The sequence below is a fragment of the Lissotriton vulgaris genome, chromosome 1_1, assembly GCF_964263255.1.
Source record: "Lissotriton vulgaris chromosome 1_1, aLisVul1.2, whole genome shotgun sequence".
Taxonomy (NCBI): domain Eukaryota; kingdom Metazoa; phylum Chordata; class Amphibia; order Caudata; family Salamandridae; genus Lissotriton; species Lissotriton vulgaris.
Genome location: NC_141685.1, coordinates 1625382001 through 1625403841, shown reverse-complemented (window position 1 = coordinate 1625403841; position 21841 = coordinate 1625382001). Strand labels below are relative to the sequence as shown.

The 21841-nt window shown below is 47.5% G+C and overlaps 1 protein-coding gene across 1 annotated transcript in view; it reads left to right on the top strand.

Moving 5' to 3' along the window:
* The window catches only part of NCAPH2 (non-SMC condensin II complex subunit H2), a 266518-nt gene that overhangs the window by 84959 nt on the left and 159718 nt on the right, over window positions 1-21841 (top strand). The window contains exons 6-9 of the mRNA XM_086918830.1: window positions 16865-16936; window positions 17781-17860; window positions 19061-19212; window positions 19693-19794. Of these exons, the coding sequence (XP_086774956.1) occupies window positions 16865-16936; window positions 17781-17860; window positions 19061-19212; window positions 19693-19794 (406 nt within the window). The remainder of the gene's footprint in view (window positions 1-16864; window positions 16937-17780; window positions 17861-19060; window positions 19213-19692; window positions 19795-21841) is intronic.

The following is a 21841-nucleotide window of genomic DNA, read 5'->3' as shown; positions in this document are numbered from 1 at the left end:
GACACCATGTAGGCCATCATACCATTTCGAAGGATTGCACTAAAAATTATATCTAGACTTAGAAGCTGCTTCTCCTTCTCAAAGTGGTTCTTGAAACTTACTTCAGGAAATATTTTTTTAAATTAATAAAGACAAGGAAGCCTGATTCACCCCTGCTGAAAAGTTTGATTTTATTTCCATGAATAGTAGTTTTACTTCTGTCTTGGCAATGAAATATTTGGATTCCAGAAAAGCATCACAACTATTCCCCTGGGGGAGTTCATGAACATAAAGCTTTGCTCGCTATTTCATGTTCCTAGCAAGTTGACTCGATACAAGATGTAACATTACTGTTTCTTTGTTACAGTCGTCAAATGTGGGGATTTCTGTTAGATTCTGCCAATTGGACTTGCATGAGATGAAGAATCTCTTTGTTTATTTTGCTTGTTCTTGGCCATAGTAGCATTTGGGTGTACTCTGTTAAATTCATTCAGTGCCTTTAAGACTTACGAGGATGCTCATATTGTAAAATGAAGCTTCTAGAGTTTACTGAAAATATTGGCAGATTTTCACATGAATAAACATAACTAGTTTGCAACTTTTGTTTTTTTCTTTAATCTCAATTGGAAGGCATAAATCATCATTTATAATAATGGATTTAAGAAACAGTAATATAATCATCCAGCTTTACCTTTGTTAGGGTCCAAACTTTCTAGGCATGAATACTTACCAATCCCTAGAAAGATCAGTTATAAGAACGTTTTGCAGGGTGCAGTTTTCATTTTCCTCAAAGTGTAGAAACTGCATTAAAGCAGTGGGCATTTTGATTTATTATTCGATTAAAGCATGTTTAATCTTATGTGCACCCTACGCAAACATCAGTATGACACTCTCCAGTTAATTTTTTTATTTTTTTAAAATTGCAATATCACAAAATTTTCAGTGGAACAAAGCACCAATAATATTTAATAAAATGGATAGGGAAGTTTTAAGAGTCCAAAGAATGTGTGCCTCGAGGTGTTCAATAACCAGCAAGCAGCAATTCACCCAAGACCATTAAACATCCCAGGTAAGCCATTATACATCAAGATCTTAGCTTGAATTACAAATATTATAGTTGCAAAAAAATTAAACTAGAAATGGCTAAAGAAAATATAGTGCTGTGAGTTTAAAGGGGGAGGGCTAAATAGTCATAACGGTAAACTGTCTCTTTATACACTTAGAATTAGGCCCCATCTGCTTTGAGCAGTCTCATGCTTCCCTAACAATTGTGGACATTCTGTACTAGTCGAAGACATCCACTAGGCTGTAGTGCTTTTCAATCCAATCTGCTTCTCAATGGTTAAGCACAATTGATCCGAAACCATTGGGAGGCCTCAAACTTTTCAGGTGACCTACAATGCTGCTACAATGCTGCACCTAAAGACAAACTCTTTGTAGGCATCTCCAGAGGATGTGCTTGCTCCATAGACCGCTGTAAAGCTTCATAGTGCGAGTACTGGATTTCTACAATCTATCTATCATTTTCTGATACCTTCACTAAATTCAACAAAAATATGTTTTGAGAGCCAGACATTGAATGGCAACCCGGCTCTAATGAATACCGAAACATGACATGATAAAAGCCACATTATCATTGGTTTTCTTGGGGCAGTTGCACAGTATTCTATTAATGATCATTGCTAGGCAATAATGAGAAAAGAGGGCCTGGCCCTTTAAGAAATACTGAAGGTGCAGCCCACAATCCATCAATAGGAAAATGGTCAAAAGGAATCCGATTTAGATTCCAAGCACTAAAGTTGTTCAGGTGTCCGGCGTTCCAGTCTTCTTTGAGATTGAACTTCCCCAACAGATACTTCGTTGTCACCGATATTCTCTTGTCCAGACAGATGTGCCGAAAATCTTTGGCCAGTTTCTCCAGGATTCTCTATCTTGTCTCTCCATGGTGGTTCATGAATCAGACTGCTGATATGTTGTTAACTTTGAAAAGATTAACGCCCTTTACCCTGTATCTTGTGAGAGTCTTCACTGCAAACAATCCTGCAAACAGTTCCTGACAGTTGATGGAGTGCTTGAACTAATAGCCACTGGCAAACGCTCATGCGCATACCAATCCATAATTTTTCACCCACCATATCATGTCAGTTTGGACCCAGCCATATGCAGATAAATCTTGACCCTGTGCCTCATGGTAATAATCAGCCCGAGATTCAAGGCCAGGTCCTCCCTAAACCCGAACACAAGCAACCATGGACCGGTATCGCCCTTGTTAAGGGCCCTTCATTCAGGAGAGGCTTGGTTCCATGGAACTTTGAGCGAAGGACCAACGTCTGGCCATACCCGGTGCACTTGAAGTGTCAAATGCAAAAACAAGATGGATAGAATGGTTGAATTAATCTCCGCCACTGACAATCGCTTGGGTCCTCATCCCAATCCATCATATTTCACCCACCATGACACCTCAGTTTGGTTCCAGTTCAGGGAGGACCTGGCTCAGCAGTTACAGCCTGACTGTTCCTATTGGTACAGGGTCAAGACTGATTTGCATATAGCTCGGTTCAAACTGAGGTGGCCTGGTGTGCAAAATGGATTGGAATGTGGCCCCAAGTGATTATCAATGGCTGAGATTAATTCAAGCATTCCATCCATCACTGTTTTGTATACTTATTGTGTCGCCCCCAAGTGGGACGGGTATGTCCAGACATGGGTATCATGCAGACTATGTCACTGGAACCAAGGTGTACCCAGCTATAATGAGGGCGAAACCACTCCTGGGTTGCTTCTGTTCAAGGAGGACATTGGTTGGCAGTTCCATCTGCACTGTTCCTATTGGAGAAGGCCAGTGTGGGATTTAATGTCAAATGCACTACAAAGGGCATCTTAGACATGCCCCCTGAAACCTAACCCACAATCCACGTCTTGTCTGAGAGGCTGTCTAGGCTGCCACACCGCAGACATGTTGCTGGACCCCTGGGTGGAGAGCCCCCGCTCTACTGGGCCTGCAACAATGCACATCCTGGGCGAGGTGCTAGGTCTCCTCCCCCAGGATGGGCAGGGGGAAACTTCAAAGGCATGCCGCCTCTGTGAGCTTCTCCAGGCCACTTGCTGTACTCAGCAACTGGCCCCCACTAGTTCTGACCCCCACTCTGGCGAGAAGACTGGTGGAAAACCCTACGTCAGGAAAGGGGGTGTGCCAGTCTGTGCCAACTCCACCCCTCAGGTGGAAGAGGCGAGGTGAAGCACAACCCCGGGCTACCGCCATCTTGAAGATGGGGAGCCCTACCCACTCACAGCTAGGCTCCTGCCCCCCTCCCACAGGAGAGGAGCAGGTTAGGGTGTGTACCCACCCCAGGACAGGGATCTATTGGTCCCTGCCCTCACCCTACCTGTAACGCCTCTAAATGTAGTATTTAGGTGCACCCTGAACCTTCCTTCCTCCGATCCAGATTACGAAACAAGAAAGAAGAACAAGGAACAAGAAGACCTGCCATGCAGCTGCTAAAAAGAGGAAGACACCAACTGATTTGGCCCCAGCCCTACAGTCCTGTCGACCCTTGAACCTGCTGGCGTCTCCAGTGGTCAGCCACCTCAAAAACCCCGGGGGACCGGACTGCCTTGTGACTCTGACCACCTGTGTCTCCCACGAGCAGTGATACTGCTCAAAGCAAGTAAAAAAGCCCTGGCATCAGCCCGGTACTGCGAACCCTGCACACTCTGCACCGGCCAAGCCTGGCCTGTGCTGGAGTGAATCAAGACCACGAGGACGTCCCCCCGGAGACTGGGACCCGAAGACCAGTGCCCATAGAACCTCCTCAACAAACTAGACGACGCCTGCAGCCTCAGAACCAGGGACCCCCCTACCGTGACCAGCTGAGGGTAAGATTTCCCGACACCAAAAGACACCCCGCACTTGGCGCCCCACGGCTCCTGTGCCCAACTCCTGGGTGTCCACCCCTCCTCCAGCTTCCCAACTTACCTCTCGAAGTGGTGGTCGCACCTGAAGAATCTCCGTCCCCGAGCCTGCAGCCTTTGTTTACTTTCCAAGATCTCCTTTGAATAACATTGAGCGCCCGACGGCTCAAAAGCGTCCTGCACCAAGCCGCCCGAGTGCCCCTGGGAGTGCAACCTCCATCCTATCTCACTTCCCTTCTTGCCCTGAGTAAGTGACCAGGAGCCCAGCTCCCACAGCTGTGTGACCTGCTAGCCAGCAGTCACCAACCATGGGCCCCCTGCCTTCCATAGGATAACAATGGGCCTAACTCACTCGGCACCCGGCTGCCCCTGGGCCGCTGAGGGTGTAACAATTGTACTTACCTGACCCTGGGAGACCCCTGAGTCTATGCCCAGAACCTTAACTCTGCCAGTCGAGTACTTACCCAAAAGCTGATAACTCACTTTTCTTCCATAGGGTAACATGGACTGGTTTCATTTGAAAATTATTTTGTGTGTGGAGTTTTGAAACTTTAAAATATTCGTCTAAAATCAGCTGAACAACAAATTCTGATTTACTCACCTGCTATCAGGAGAGATCACAGTGCTGGATCTTGGTGCCCAGCCCTGACCCTGAAAATGAATTACAACCGTACTTGCAGCTAACCCAATTTTCTTCCATAGGGAATCATTGACTGTTTTTCTGTGAAATTTCTTCTGTTGATTTTTGCAAATTACAAATATTCCTTAAAAATCGTACAAACTACAAAAACTTAATTACTTACCTGTTTAAGATAGATGTCCCAGTGCTGAACCTAGGAGCCCAGCGCTGGATTACAAAAGTAACGAGAACTTACTTTACCTGCAATTTGAATTTCCTTCCATAGGATAACATTGCCTGATTTTTGCTGAAAAAGTTTGTGTCTATTTTGCAAACTTACAAATATTCGTTAAAAATCGTCTGTATAACAAAAACACAATCTTTCAACAGTTTACAGGTGGCGCACCCGTGCTGGATCTAGGATCCATCCCTGAGTTAGAAAGAGTAACCATAACCCCACTTACCTGCTAAGTGAATTTCTTCCATAGGAAATCATTGACTGTTTTTTCTGTGAAATTTCTTTTAAGTGTCAACTTTGAAAATACCAAAATATTACTTAAAGATCACTGCTGTGACTTAACCGATTTTGCTCAACTGTTTACAGTACCTGTCTCAGGACTGGATCTAGGATCCAGTCCTGCAGTTAGAAAAGTAATCCTGGAAGTAGTTGCCTTCTTGTAGAAATTCCCATTGAGCTCAATGTAGTATTGGGTTTGAAATTGTGTTGCCTATTGCAACAAACTGTAGCTATTGCATTCCAAAAGTCTATTGTCTATTGAAAGTACTTATCTAAAAGTAAATCGATCTGAGAAAGTATATTTGGATACATATTGTTGGTTCTAAAATAAAACATGTATTTTTTATACAAACCATTGGCCTAGAGTTAAGTTCTTGAGTGTGTGACACCATTTGCTGACTGAGTGTGTACAACAAATGCTTTACACTGTCCTCTGATACTGTCTTACTGCTTGACCAAGCTACCACTTTAGAGAGTAAGGTTATATCTAACTTTAGCCTCTGCCAAACCTCTGGGGTCTGTAGACTCTGTGCACACTGTACCTATTTGGGAACAGTATATACAGAGTCACTTTCTCACAGTAGTCCCAGGGTATTTTGAGTCTGTAGACTTTTTCTAAGGTGCTAGCTTGCCTATTCAAAAACGCTTGCCTGAGCTCTCCAATCCTTTGGAAGGAGGGGAGAAAGATACATTTTTCATGTTTGCCTTAAAGTGCACTTTAGGAGCTCCCTAGGGCTCAATGTGCTCAGAGGGGTCCCCATTTTCCCCAGAGGGCGGTTCATGCTACTCTTTGCTGCTCTCAGGGCTCCAAAGCATGTGACATTGCTCGTTGTAGCGACACGTCCGGTTTATCCACAAATTCTTCATCAAGAGAAAGGAGGAACTGATCCTACTGCACCTCCTCACATGCGCGCTCCCTCCAAACACCTGCCATTGTGATCCAGAGACTTTTAGCAGTTTACAGTGGTAAGGGACAGAACATATTATGGCCTGTATTCTTCCTACGAATATGGGAATATCCTCCTGTGTCTACGAATACCATTAGATACACTGGGGTAAGTGAAAGGATAGGCCTTACTGTGACAGACCAGGCTCAAATATGGCCTTCTTGCCACTCTACTGCCACAAGATGGATGAGACCTGTAAAAGCGGCTGGTAACACCGTCATCCCACAGGTGCAACTTGTGACAAATGTGTGACTACAGAGGGTACCAGACCATGATATAATAGTTCCCACAACTTAGGGAAACATAACTTTGTATTGGTTGTCAAGTTTTATTCATGACAACTGGGCACTTCACAATCTGAGATAGGCTCATCTTACTAAGACACGAATCCCAGGAGCCCTGATAAATGCCCCTGACTATTATCAGCACTAGCCAGGGCAGAAACATGTTGGCCTAGCATATCCATGCAAGGGACATTTGTAGGAAAGTGCCCCTTTTTGTCATGGTCATCCCCACTTTTTGCCACTGGTACTGATATTTTTCAACTGATGTGCACTGCTAATCAGGCGCCAGTGCCATTTCCATAAAACAAGGTAAAATTGTCTAATTGTGATACAATTGGCACATACTTTAGCATCTCTGTAAGTACCTAGTAAATGGTACCCAGGGCATGGGTAATAAAGAGCGTCCCTAAGGGATGCAGCATGTAATATGCCACCCTAGGGGGCCCCATATAAATTGCATGCAGAATGCCATTGCAGGCTGCGTGACATGGTGCAAATCATGTGTGAAAACACAACATGGCACACTCACTGTGTCCCATGTCAAAGTCACTACATATAATATATGTAAGTCAACCCTACAGCCCTGCGGCAGGGTGCAATATATAACATGTGAGGATATATCTGCATGAGCAGATATGCCCCTGTGCTGTGTAGTGCAATTACTAGATAGTACATGTAAACAGGGAAGCCATCTTAAGTATATGTACTTGAGCACTGGGCCTTATGAGTTCCCCAGCTACATGATGGCTTTACTGAAACATATGGTGTTTGTTATCGGCCACCTTGTCTTAATAAATCTGTACTTTTTCCAGTACTAGATTTGTTGTGACATGCACCCAGAGGGCACCTTAGAGTTGCCCCAGAAAAACCTACCAGTATATAGTGTGTTGGCTGACTGGTATCGTCCAGTCTGCAACCACAGACACGTTTCTGACCCCTGCAGGTGATAGTCCGTGCTCTTTAAGGCCAGAAACAATGCCTGTGTTCACACTTCCTGCAGCAGGATGACTAGTTATTTAGCATATTGAGGCCAGATTTTTCAAAGCCTTTATCCAGGAAACTTTTTATTGGGAACTCCTTCTCACAGAGGTTGAGCCTGCCCGGTTAGTACTATCTTACCATGGGATGAGGTTGCTGAAGATGAAGCATGCCACAATAAGTGGGTTGAGCTTTCTCATTCTGTCTTTTCTAGTACGTCCAGGTTGGTTGGGCCCTAAAGAGCAAAAGCAACTAGGTGCATCGGACTCTTATCACTGATTGGATTTGAACCTTAATTTGGCTATACAGTCACTACCATCACACCTTTTTGTGGTCTTTCGGTGACTTGTTTGGAGGTTGTGTGATGGTAAAGATGTATCTCACTCCTTGTGATAATTGACCTTTAAGACAAAATTTAGGGCTCAAATCCAGATTTCGAGGACGAGGTCTGGGCATACATTGGTCGAGGGAATATTGTATTTATAATTACCCTAATTTCCTATAGCTATCTTTTGATGCCAAAGTCTGTTCCAAGACAAACGGAGTCCAGAAGCAATCCTTGCAACCATTTTGCTATATTTGTACACCACAGGGACGATGATCCATGGATTGTGTTTCCTGACAACCCGTTGACAAGCCAGATTTGAGTCCTGAGCAAACATCTTGCAGGTTTATAAACTGGCACCATCCTGCTTTACCAGTTGTTTGCTTCTTGTTCATGGAGGAAGCTAACTAGTTAAAAACTTTGCTATGAAAGACCGTTTGGGCAATATTATTTGCCTTATCTACAGTATGGCGGATGAAGGTATCTTTCAAAGAGTGCAGTTGTCCCTTTCACCATTTTCAGAGTGCATAACGCCTCCATGCACTCCAAGTAGGTTGGACAATACATCTAGTGCTTTTTGGCAGATTTTCCGGATCCACCAGACTCTAAGGCTCAAAGTCTGAATTAGCCTTCTGTGATCTATCATGCCGAAAGTAACAAAGTGCTTCAAAAGGGTATGAAGATAGAAACCTCTACCATGAGTAAGCATAAAGCATCATCCAACTGTCTTGAGGGGGTTGTTTTAACTGTGTAGCCTGCAGGAAAGTACCCCTTATTGACATGGTCATCCCTACTTTTTGCCTGATATATTTGATTTCAACTGGAAGTGCACTTAGTTCCTGCTAACCGGGTCCCTAGTGCCAGATCTCTTTCCCAAAACTGTACAATTGTTTCCTCAATTGACCATACCTTTAGCACTCTGTGTAAATCCCTAGTAAATGGGGCCCCTCTACCTAGAGCCTGAGGTACTAAAGAGGGCCCCTAAGGGCTGCAGCGCAAATTGTGCCACCTTAAGGGACCCCTCACCAAACTCTTGCAGACTGCGTATTTAGTTGCAGACAAAAGTGAAAACACGACCTGACCCATACCTGTGTGCCATGTCCCCTAACACTGCATGTAGCATTCGTAAGTCACCCCCCCCCCCCCAGCTGGCCTTACAGCCCTAAGAAGGGTGCCTTGTGGTACATGTGAGGACATGCTTGCATGAGCAGATATGCCCCTGTGGTGGTCAGTTCCATTACTTCCAGTGCAAGCGAACAGAAAAGCAATTTCAGAACCTTTGCTGGACACTGGTGGAAACAAGTTTCCCCAGCTATATAATGGGTTCACTGAAAAATAGGGATGTTTGGTATCTAACATCTCGTATTCACAAACCCACCCAGATTCCAGTGGTGTATTTGTGAATACATGCACACAGAAGGCACCTTAGAGGTGCCCCCCGAAAACCTACCAGACTCTGGTGTATTGGTTGACTGGTCTCTGCCAGCCTGCCACTGAGACAAATTTCTGACTTTCCAGGATTAAAGGCTTCGCTCTCAGGAGGTCAGAAACAAAGCCTGCACGCTAAGAAGCTGCTCGTAGGTCCACTTTACCACAACTGATCCTGGTAAGAAAAAACCGACGCCTTGAGACACCTCTGCACCGTCGCCCCTGGGCCGCGGATAAGAGGACCAAAGGTGTCCCTAAGTCCCCAAGCATCGTGAGGCCTGAGCCCTCCTGTTGCTTCAGCCTTACTGGCCTCCCAGTTCGAACCTGCAGCCTTTTTACCCAAAGATCGATCCCCTTGGAGTAACATTGGGTACCCGGCGCTGTTTTGCACCTCTGCTCCCAGACCCTCTAGTGCCGCTGGTGGTGTTCTGCTGCCTTGGACCTTGCCCACCACTCACCTTGCCTGGAGATTGGTCCTGTAAGTCTCTGTACTGTACCTGACGGAGAACATTGCCACTTCTAAACATATACACATAGTGTCGACTTTTTGATCTGAAAAGAATTCCTATTTAAAAACGTACTTACCATAATAAATTGCTACTGGTGCCTAAACACCTATAAAGATGTGTTATTTTTATAAATTGGAGTGGGTCTCCTTATTGAGTTCTGTGTGTCATTTATTGACCAGTTTGTGCATTTTCAGATGTCTTTCACTCTTCTATGATTAGCGTAAGGCTGCTCGACCACACTACCACCTAGAAGAGCACCTTAAGATTGCCATAGCGAGCCTCTGACTACTTCTAAGGGAATCCCTGGACTCTGGACTCTGAACTCTTTGCACAATAGATCTCATTTTGATATATCATGTAAAGAGCCAGCTTCCTACACAGCTTATGCCCAAGAGTTTCTGCTCTTCAACCTAATAGATTGAGCTGACTGACTACACATTTTATATGGCTTTTCTGGCAAAGGAAAAAGGAAATTATGCATCAAGTTGTTTTTTGAGAATTCGTACACCAATTTTTAAAGAGTCTTCAAAAGAAACTGCTGCTAGGGTCTATTTTGTGTTTTGGTGCTATGTATTAATTAGGATGGACAATAAAGACTAAGTGTTGGGAAGGGTTAGAGGGATCATGAAGCGGCTTCTAAGAATGAGGCTTTACATGATTTTTGACAAGTCACTGTAGTATGCTGGTGAGCATTTAGGAGGACGGACTCATAGTTGGATGCCTCTCAGTGGTTGTCCAAAGAAATTGTGGACGTTTAGTAATAGAGTATATTGATTTTAGTTTCAATATCTTATATTAACTTGAATAGGACTCTAGGGAATTTTGATGGCTCTGAGTTTAGTTTTGAAAGAAAAAGACGTTTGAAGGCCGTCAGTTTTGTATTCTATTTTCCTGTTGATTGTTTCTAAAAGAGTGGCTGTGGTGCGTTTTTGGATAACTACTTGCACTGAATTTTGGGTTTTGTTTCCCCGACCTAAGAGTTAACATTGATGTAATGAATGTTGGATATTTCTGAGGAGACTTCTACCCATTGTGAATATGCATGGAGGTCTTGCGGTTGCCCATGACCTTGCTTACCATATCTGAAAGAAACAGGTTAGTATTAGATTCCTTACCGGCTTAGAAGATCCCCAGGCGTCAGACTGGATCCGGAAACTTTTGCGTAGCAGTACCCCTGCGCATCGGTAGGCCTCGTCTGCAGCTCCGCGTCCCTCATCGGAGTAGTTTGCGCTGGGATGATGTCGCCGGGGTACTTAGACGCCGCCCTCGCGAGCTGTCAGTTCTTCTTTTTTCCGCGCAAGCTAAGCGCAGATCCAGAGAAGTAGTACCCTTTTAGTCATTTTTTGACTAAACTTTGATCTTTTTGATCTGTTTTTCGAGTCGATTGACTCAGACGGTGCCGGTAGGGATGCCCGGGTTCAAACCCTGCTCCAAGTGCAGCCGACTGATGACGGTTACCGACCCCCATCGCCGGTATCTTTAGTGTCTAGGCCTCGACCACGATGACCGAACCTGCTCCGACTGCCGGGCCCGGACGTCTAAGGCTAGGCGGGAGCGGTCCCGCAAGCGGCTTGAGCTCCGGCAGTCGGCCCAGCGCCGTTCAAGGTCCCGGTCCCACAGGAGGTCGAGGGACCCGTCGCGGGGTTGGAGCCCTCGTAGTTCCGAGAGTCTGCATCAGTCTTCGGGATCAAGATCCTCAGGTAATAGGCATGAGAGGTCGGAAAGGCATCATCGCTCTTCCGACCCACCCCGACGCTTGCGGGACGCGGCCGGGGGTTCGGGTGACACCACCTACGCGGCTCCGACAGAGTCGCGGGCGTCGCAACCTGCCCCATACCTTCCGGTCCCTGGGCACGACGCGACGCCAGAGGAGATCGAGCGCTACCTCATGGCCATGAGGTCTCTACCTCCTCCGCCGGGTTCCGTGGCGCCTTCGGCCCAGCGGCCCCGGCTGGGGGGCCTAGTGGGTCGGGTGCTTCGGCTCCCAACGCCATCGGGTGCTTCGGCCCCGGCGCCGCCGGCGACTTCGGTCCCGGCGCCGCAGGCCCTCACTGGATCAGGTTCCGGATCCGGGTCGTCGCCAGTCGACCTCACTCGCGCCGGCTCCTAGGGTGTCGCCGCCGTCCCGGATCCTGCCCTCGATTCGGTTCCGGCACCGCTCTGGATGTCGTATGGAGACTTTTACTTCCACGAACCGGCCCCATCCTTTGAACCTGCATATCAGCAGATGGGTGATAAGGGGGATTCGGAGGGGTCTGAGGACCCTCTGACACAGGAGTGTCAGTCTCAGCAGGACTGGACAGGTGAGCTTGGGACTGCCAGTGGGCTGGACACCTCGCCAGACACTGGTTTTGTCTCCCCTCCCACCGTGGCTACGGAGGAGGCGGCTGCCTACAGTGTGGTGCTGATGCTGGCGGCCAAGGCCTTGGGCCTGGAACTCCCCGTTGCGGCCGTGAGGACTAACCTCCTCACTGAGGTCCTTAAACTGCAGTCAAGCTCGGCTGAGCCTCTGCTGCCGTTTAATGAGGCCTTGTCAGACGTTCTTTTGGGAACTTGGTCCAAGCCCGCTACAGGTCAGCCTGTAGATAGGCACGTGGCCAGACGCCATCGCCTGGCTCCGGGCGACCCTTGCTTCCTGTCCACCCACCCAGAGAGCCTGGTCATCCAGGCCTCCAGCTCCCAGACCGCATTCCCAACGGCCCCACCCGATCGGGAATCCAAGAGGTACGAGCAATACGGTAAGAAAGTATTCTCCTCCCTGAATTTGGGACTGCGGGCAGTCAACACCGCGTGCCTCTTGGCCCGCTACACCCACTCTCTGTGGGACACGGTTGCGGACGTGCTGCCAGAATGTCCGACGGAGGTCAGGACTAAACTCACCCAAGCCCTTGCGAAGGGTCGAGATGCAGCACGGTTTTCTATCCGGTGTGGGCTGGATACCACCGACTCACTGGGCACAGCGATGGCAACGACGGTGGCGATTCGTCGCAACGCCTAGTTGAGGTCCGCCAACTTTTCGGCCAATGTCGAACACTCTTATGGGCATGCCGTTTGATGGCTGTCGCCTTTTCGGCGACAAGGCAGACCATGCGCTTGAGCGCTTTAAGGACTCCAGGGCTACGGCCAAGTCGTTGGGCCTCTCTGGTGCCTTTTTCTTCTTTCATGGCCAAGGAAGGGGCGCTCCCACACGTGCTGCAAGCCACGCACCGCAGACTAACATCAACGCGGTGGCGGCCGTGGAAACCGCCGTGGCGGCGGTCGGGGACAACGGCGAGGCCAGTCCTCACCTTCCCCCGCAGCATCTGCCTCTAAAGCCTCCTAGTCCATGCTTTCAGGCCCATGTGACGCCAGTGGGGGGCAGGGATCGCCATCACCACTTCCACTTGCGCACAGTCTCTTCGGACAGGTGGGTGTTGCAAATCGTCCGAAGGGGCTACTCCCTCCCTTTCGAGACGACCCCTCCAGCCATGCCACCGCAATACCACAGCGTGTCCGTGGACCACTTGCAACTTCTGCAAGAGGAAGTTACGGCCCTCTTGGCCAAGGGCACCATCGAGCGCATTCCTGGGCCGGAAGTAGGGTGTGGTTGTTACTCCCACTACTTTCTGGTACCCAAGAAGGGCAAAGGGGGCCTACGCCCTATCTTGGACCTACGGAACGTCAACCGCTTCCTCCGGAAAGAGAAATTCAAGATGCTGACACTGGCTCAGGTCTTAGCTGCCCTGGACCCAGGAGACTGGATGGTAGCGTTGGACTTGCAGGACGCTTATTTCCACATTCCCGTCCTGCATGCCCACCGGCGCTACCTGCGGTTCACGGTAGGCCACGAGCACTTTCAGTTTACCGTGCTCCCCTTCGGCCTTACCAGCGCCCCACGGGTGTTCACGAAGGTGATGGCGGTGGTCGCAGCTCATCTGCGCAGGTTAGGGGTTTCAGTCTTCCCCTACCTCGATGACTGGTTGTTGAAGGCGGGCTCGCCCCAGACATTCGTCAGCCACCTCCAGACAACAGCAGACCTCCTGCACCAGCTGGGGTTTTCCATCAATGTGCCGAAGTCACACCTGTGCCCCTCTCAGAAGCTCCTCTTCATCGGAGCGGTTCTCGATTTATCCTCCCGAACAGTGGGTTCGGGATATTCGGGCTCTGATTCCAATCTTTCAGCCTTTATCCCGGGTCTCGGGGCAGGTTGATGCTGCAGCTTCTGGGGCTGATGGCCTCCTGCATCCTTCTGGTGCATCACGCACGTTGGCGGATGCGGGCTCTGCAGTGGGACCTGAAGTTTCAGTGGGCCTAGCATCAGGGTAACCTGTCCGACCATGTCCTGATCTCGGAGGGCACTGCGAGACAGCTGCAGTGGTGGCTCACGGACCTAGTTTAGGTCGGCGGCAGGTACCTCTCTCTACCCCAACCGGAGCACCTAGTTGTGACGGACGCGTCCTTCCTAGGTTGGGGAGGCCACATGGGAGAGGCGGAGATCAGACGCCTCTGGTCTCCGGCGGAGTCCTGGCTCCATATCAACCCTCCGGAGCTGAGGGCGATTCGTCTAGCACTGAAGGCATTCCTCCTCTCTGTCGAGGGAGCGTAGTGCAGGTGTTCACAGACAATACCACCGCCATGTGGTACTCCAACAAACAGGGCGGAGTGGGGTCGTGGACCCTCTGCCAGGAGGCTCTGCGCCTCTGGCAGTGGCTGGAACATCAGGGCGTGACCCTGGTCGTTCAACACCTGGCAGGTTCTCGGAACGCCAGGGCGGACGTACTCAGCCGGCGGTCCATGATGGATCACGAATGGAGTCTGAACTCGGATGTAGCGCAAGGCCTCTTTCTGCAGTAGGGAGAGCCTTGGTTAGATCGATTCGCCACAGAAGAGAATACGAAATGTTATCAGTTCTGCGCGTTCGAATTTCCAAGGCGGCACTCGCTCGGAGACGCTTTTCGCCGTGAGTGGAGTTGCGGTCTGTTGTACGCCTTTCCGCCTATACCACTTCTGCCCAGAGTGCTGAAGAAGATCAAGCGCGACCGGGCCCAAGTTATCCTTGCGGCTCCGGACTGGGCACGAAGGTACTGGTATTCCGAGCTACTCAGTATGTCGTCGGTCCCCCGGTTCGTCTGCCTCTTCAGGAGGACCTTCTGTCGCAGCAGCAGGGGACAGTCCTCCACCCGAACCTGTCCAGTCTCTACCTCCATGCTTGGAGATTGAGCGGCGACAGTTGAGGCCATTTGACTTGCCTCCTGAAGACATGATTCTGTGATTCTGGCAGCCAGGCACCCTCCACAAAGCCTGCAGGTGGAACAGATTTGTGGCATGGTGCACAGCAAAGGCTGTGGATTCTCCCTCTGCCCCTCTTTCTGAGGTTCTCCTCTTCCTTCTTTCTCTTGCCCAGCAGGGCTCAGCTCTGGGCACTCTCAAGGGCTACCTTTCTGCCCTTTTAGCCTTTTTTAAGGCTACCTGATTAGCCATCTTTGTTCAAGTCCCCAATTGTAAATAGGTTTTTGAAGGGCATCATACACATGTTTCCCCCTGTTCCATTCGTGATGCCTCAGTGAGACATGAACCTTGTTCTTACCTATCTGATGTGCGCTCCCTTTGAGCCACTTCATAACTGCCCTCTTCGCCTTCTTACTCTGAAGACTGCTTTCCTGGTTGCCATCACCTCTGCCAGGAGAGTGAGTGAGCTCCAGGCTCTTTCTTCCAAACCTCCTTTCCTTTCTGTCCATCCGGACTAGGTTGTGTTGCGGACAAGACCCTCTTTCCTGCCCAAGGTTGTCACAGCCTTCCAGATCGGGCAGTCCATCACCTTGCCCACCTTCTTTCCGCCTCCGCATCCCTTAAAGGAGGAAGAGCAGCTCCTCCATCTGGACCCAAAACGTGTGCTCTCGTTTTATCTGGACTGCACACGCCAGTTCTGGGTGGATGACCAACTCTTTGTTGCTTACGTGGGTGTTAAGAAGGGACGGGCGGTACACAAGCGGACCATCTCTCGGTGGGTCGTGTTGTGTATTACGGCATGCTACTCCTTGGCTAAGAAGGAACCTCCTGTTGGGCTGAGGACCCATTCCACTCGGGCCACGGCGGATACCACTGCCCTGGGTCGGGAACTCCCCTTGCAGGACATTTTTCAGGCAGCTACGTGGGCCTTGCTGCACATGTTTGCAAGACACTACTGCCTGGACAGTCAAGTCCGGAGGGATTGCTTCTTTGGCCGTTACGTCCTCCAGGACTTTCTGGTGTGAATATTGGTTCGCAGACCCACCACCGGGGTTGGTATTGCTGGGGTATCTATTCTAAGGTAAGGAATCTACTACTAACCTGTTTCTTTCAGATGAACAAGTTACTTACCTTCGGTAACGATATATCTTGTTGAAACAGTAGTTAGTATTAGATTCCTTACCGACCCACCCATCCTCCCCGTTCTGCAAACCGATATCTAGGGTTAAGGTCATCCCATTTCAGGGCCCTAGTTTCATGGCACCAGTGTTGGTTTTTATCATGGCTCTCCGTTTCTGGCGCGGAAAAGCTGTGTATAAGAACTGACGTCAGCACGCGAGGGCGGCGTCTAAGTACTCCGGCGACGTCATCCCGGCACAAACTACGCCAATGACGGACGCGGAGCCACAGACGACGCCTACCGATGCGCAGGGGTTCTGCTACGCAAAAATATCCAGATCCAGTCTGACCCCTGGGGATATTCTAAGGTAAGGAATCTAATACTAACTACTGTTTCTTCCAGATAGATCGTTACCGAAGGTAAGTAACTTGTTCATTAGAAGCTAAAAGGATAACTTCACATTGTAATGTTTACCTATAAATGACTCGGAAGATGGAAGAACAGATTCTATTTACACATGCTGAATTATATCCTTCCACTATTCTAAGATCAAGGGCCTAAATCCCACTACTCAGGCTGTCTGGGATGACATTCTGGTCTTGAAAAGACAGAGTTCTGAAACTCACTATGAAGTCTGAATTCTAAACTGCAAACTATCTAAGATCCTCATTTATATTTGGAATATCCTGTTGCATTTTCTGATGGCTAAGATTATTTCCAAAACTCTCTGGGGCATGGGTAATTGGGTGGGAAAAACCCTTGCTGCAGATATATCTAAAGTGCAACAACTGACCTGCAATGGTGTAGCAGTAATCATGCTTGTTGCTTCGAAGTTTAATTCTGTTTCCCTGAATGACCCTTATCAGACCCAAGGCCGTGCTGCAGATACCCTGGCGGCTGTGATTAAGGTAGTGATCTACCTGAAGTAATGCTGAAAAGTCAGGATCCTGTTACAAAGTGGTTTTAGGCCAACACTCTTCTCAGTCTCACGCTCTGGAGATCTGACAGCTGTTGTTTCTCTCCGATTGCTCCCTGCAGTTCCTGACGTTGGATGACATTCAGGATCCTTCCAAGGGCAATGTGGACATGAAGAAGGATAACAAACCCAATGTAAGAAATTTACAGATAATCTCCTTGTGGTCCTAGACTGCTCTTAAACCCTTACCACAGTAGCAGCCCTTGCCTTAGAATGTTTCCGTCTACTATTCACACATACTCTGCACACTGGAAAAATTCCCATACCACCTCTGACCAATGTTACTTTGTCCTCATTACCTTAAGGGTGTACATTTATCCAGCAGGTTTCTCAATATTTGGCAGGCTCTACTTCAACTTAAGGCCTAGTAAATATTTTGATGTTCACATTACTCCATCCACCTTCCTTCTCTCATTGAACACAATGTTGTCCTGTGTCCCCGCTCTCTCTCCCACCCCCTTGTCCCCTGCACCGATATTAGATATGACATGCATCCCAGGGAACCTTTCCATTCAAGTCATACAGTAGGACCTACTGTACCAACTGTGTATGTATGCTATGAAAATCAATAACCCTCACACTGTTTTGTGGCCCTACACTTCTCTATTTCGTCTGTGTTCCTCCTTTTCTTTATCCTCTGTCTGACCCTCCTCCTTAAATGCAATTTCTGTTCTATAAATCCTTTTCAGCACCAAATGGTTGTGAATTTCTTTGCCTGAATTTTGTGTCCCGTGAGTTTCATTTTCCCACCTTTCATTAACCTTCCTTGTCTACACTTCATGCGACCTATGTACTCCTTATTTAGTTTTAATTTGGTCACCAAAAGTGTTAAATTTTTTTAACATATGTACCCTGACATTTTGACTCAATACAAATTTATGTTTAAAAATCAAATATAAAGCAACATAGGTTTGTTAGCCACGTCATCTATTTCATGCATATCTCACTTGTTCATAATGTGATGTTCACTTGCTGTAGGTTGTAAACGTGATTCCGCTAACCCCAGTGACTCTGGTTCCACCAGAGGAAGCTGAAAAGAAGAACAACCCGTTGTATAGGTACACTTCGTTTCTCTGATGGGGTAGATAATATACCCTTTTTTAATGAGTGTGTGTAATTCCTTTGTTGTGGTGTGTGACCCGCTTTGATTGGTTAGCTCTTGTGAAAGCTGGCTTTTCATGGTTGAATGTAGTTTTTTTGCTACTTGGTGGCCATCTGGCATCGTACACTAGTTTGCTTTCATGATTTAGGTGATATGAGCTCACTTTTCTTTGTGGTGGGTGTCTGAGTGAGCTAGTTTTCTTTGATGGGGTTTATGGTATTTCTTCTTGTTTCTACAATCATGTGGGTTGAAATGCAAGTTTTCTTTTCCTTTTGTGTGTGGGGGGGGGGGGGGGGGGGGTTTGTAACTTCCATGTGGTTACATTTTTATGAAGAGGCAGGTGATGTGTGAGATTGTTTTTCTGTGCGAGTGACTGCAAGCTTGGTTCCTATAGCTGGTTGCATGCGAATTCAAGGTAGGACTCGCCAACGACATTGGTTACAATGTAGACCTGTTGTCTAGCATGCTAACTTGTGAACTTATTAATTTGATCATGTACTGTGAGACAAGTTTCTATGAAAGGGCACATGGCAGTTTGAGCTATGTTTCTTAGATGAGCATGTGTCACCAGTGGGGTGGGTGATGAATGAACATGGTTTCTTTCGGGTTGGTGATGTGCGTGATTGGTAACTTTGGGTTGGGTGACTCTGTAAGCGTATGTCTTGGGTGGAATAGGTTACCTTGAGAGCTTGTTTTCTGTGATAGTGTGGTTTGTGAATGAACTGGTCGGTTGGTGGCAGAGCAAGCTTTGATGTTTGAGCTTTTTTTCCTCTGGTGTGATGCATTACTTTGCTTACTCTGTCATCGGTTGTAGAGTGAACATGTTTTACGTGCTTTTGTAGTGTTACAATGAATTTAGTGACTATAAACAAGTGGTTGATGTACTCCTTTTAGGTCTCTGATAACGTGACCATGATGAAGTGACAATGAATGCATTTCTATATTAAGATTATATGTTTTCCTCAATGTTGTTTGATGGGGGATGGAAGCCTTGTAAGTTTGTTTCAGAGGACATAGTTGTTGCTGTTGGGTTTTGGTTTCATTGCATTACAAACTTGTTTTTAGGCGAGTGCAGGCACTTTAACCTTCTTTCATAACTGTGAATGACCGTGCTTCTTTGCTTTTTCTTTTCGTAACACCTCTATTCGCATGGAAGTCGGAAAGGTGAGGTCTTGGCCAGCAGGAAAGATTTCCGGATGAACAGTTGCACCCCTCATAAATCTGGAGCCTTTATGCTGGTGATGACAGATATATCTCCCACAGATTTACAGTATCCAACTGATCCCATGAACAAGAACCATAATCCAGGTATGTGACCTGCTGGGCTACCCATCACCCTCTTCTATTTAGGCATGCCACATAAGGATTTACTCCTGACTGCAGTCCCAATACTTGGGTCTGTATGTAATACTTTAATTTGTGTGCTCGGTGGCTTCAGACTGCCTACTTCTACTTTAATACATGGTGCTCTGACTGCTAACAATCAAGTAATGTTACATAGGGTCTTCGAAATGTCTCTGGAGTTGCTCCATTGCTACTTTCACCGCCACTAGAACACTCCATGACTTGCTCTCTTATTTTTCCTCTTTTCCCCTGCTCTTTGTTTTACTGCCTCAGCAAGTTTATACTAGGGGTCTTCTCTCAGTCTTGCCTTTTTAAGTACAAAAGATTCTTATGGATACATGTTGGCTTCCTAATTTGTAATATTAAAGGTATAAGTGGCAAATAAATCCCCTTTCTCTTTGCCAGACTGAATCTCACCACCTTCTCTCCTGATTTCATTAACAGAAGCACAGTCTGATGCTGCACAGGAGGAGAATGGGGAACGGCCCTTGGAGATGACACTTTGCGCAGAGCCTGTGCAAGCGCTCAACTTATCTATGGAGGGAGGCAAGAAATATGTTTATTCTCTGGTTTCAGAAAGTAAATGAAGGCTGATATTGGTGCAGTGATAAAGTGAATGCAGTGTTGGTGTGTGTACGATCATTTGTTTGCTTTGAGCTCATTGAAGGCCTTGCATAGATCGTATCACTGCAGTGTTGATAGTAAGGATTTGGTGTGGTATTACCAGCTCGGTTAGTGTTTCGGAAGATTAATGTCATTGACACAACATGGCTGCAGTGTTAGGTAGCAGCCTTAGGTCTGTAAAGAAGCAGTCTCAAATTGATACTGCATTTTTGGAATGAGTGGGCCAGTGCAGCTTACTTCCCCTGCGAAGCCTGTACAACTGTTGAATTAATCTGAAGGATTTAAGAATCTCTTGCTTGTTCACTACGAATGAGGAGTACGTTAAGTACAGTGAAATAGTGAAATCTGTGTGATGTGGTTTGGTATGTGTGGGGATGGGTGGCATTTGTTTGTAAGTCACAGGAGAATGAAATTAGTGTCAAGCTGGTACAGCATTTTGTGCACAGATTTTGCATCAGCTTACTTTGAATTTAGAATGCAATTGCAAAGTACTCCCAGCAAAACATGTGTAGGGAAGGTAATTTCTTGCATGACAAGCTGTTAATGATAGATTAACCTGGCTCGTTGGGTCTGTTTGTTCATGTCAATCAGATGGCAGCATTTCTGAATTCTTGGAATATTCAAAAACTTTACTTGAAGCTTACTTTGACATTCGCACATAAAGCTTAACATAAAGTTCTGAATTATCCTGCACAGGTTGTTGCTCAACTTAAGCATACTCTTCGTGTTTACAGACCAATATATTCCTTCGCTACAGTGGTAGCTCAAGAAGATGTTAGGGAAATAGAACAGTCTAAGAAACAGAGATTTTATACTCCCTAAACTGTTGCTTTTCGAATCACAGTTCTAATTAAGCGATACTTAAATGTAAATAAAACGTGATAACAAGGGAATATGTTAAGTTTTGCCCTCCAGTGTAAGTGAGAAATTTGTGTATTCAAAAAACAAAAACCTCAGACTTCATATTGGCCCCCCAAATAAAATAAAATAAATAAAATTAGCAATAATGGTAAAGGACATAAAACAAAGACACAGAAAAAGGAAACACACTGTTCGAGGCATATGAGCTGCAGATAGTACACTGTGCATTAGATCGCCACCTGGTGTTGGGCTCAGATGATTGCAGGATGTTGTCTTCTTGGAAGAAGTCTTTGTTAGTCCCAATAGGTGACTCCTCCCTTGGACAATACTGCGCATGGGCATCGGCTCCATCCTCAGATTGTTTTTTTTCCGCCACTGGGTTCGGATGAAAGTTTATCCGCTCTGGCCAGAAACAGTTTTTCTGCAACTTCGACGCGCAGAACTTCATAAAACAACTACTACCTGCCTTCGACATCGACTGCGGCACCTTTCGACGCCAAAAGTTTCTATTCCGGTCATCCAAGTGGGCCTTTGGGCCTATCGACGCTGTGCGGCCTACACCTTATGGAGAGGACTCCGTTCCGAAAATGCCCGAAATGTCAAGCAAAGTTTCCACATAGCGACCACCACGAGGTCTGTAACCTCTGCCTGTCGCCGGACCACAACGAGTCGACCTGCACAGCCTGTGCGTCCTTCCGCTCGAAGAAAACCATTCGAGACCGGAGGGCCCGTCGACACGAGATGAGATCAGCCCCAGCACCGGAAGACATCTTCGACGAGGCTCCACTCGTTCCAAAAGAAGACTCACCGGATCTCCAGATCGTCTCCGAGGCAGATGACTCCGACGACTCCATTCCATCGGGTCAGCGCGTGAGTACTACTGCCTCTGCACCACATACGCCCAAGCAGAAGGCAAAGGTCAGCACTCCGCCCGCTGGACCCAGTCGAGACTGATCATCTACTTCGAAAGTTCCGCCTTCCGGCTCGACTCCGAAGAAATCTTCCACGCCTTCCGGTGCCTCGACACCAACCTAGAGTCTTCCCTCGGCTCCGAAACAAAGTTATCCTTCCGGTGCCTCGTCACCGACCAAGTCGACACCGAAGCCAA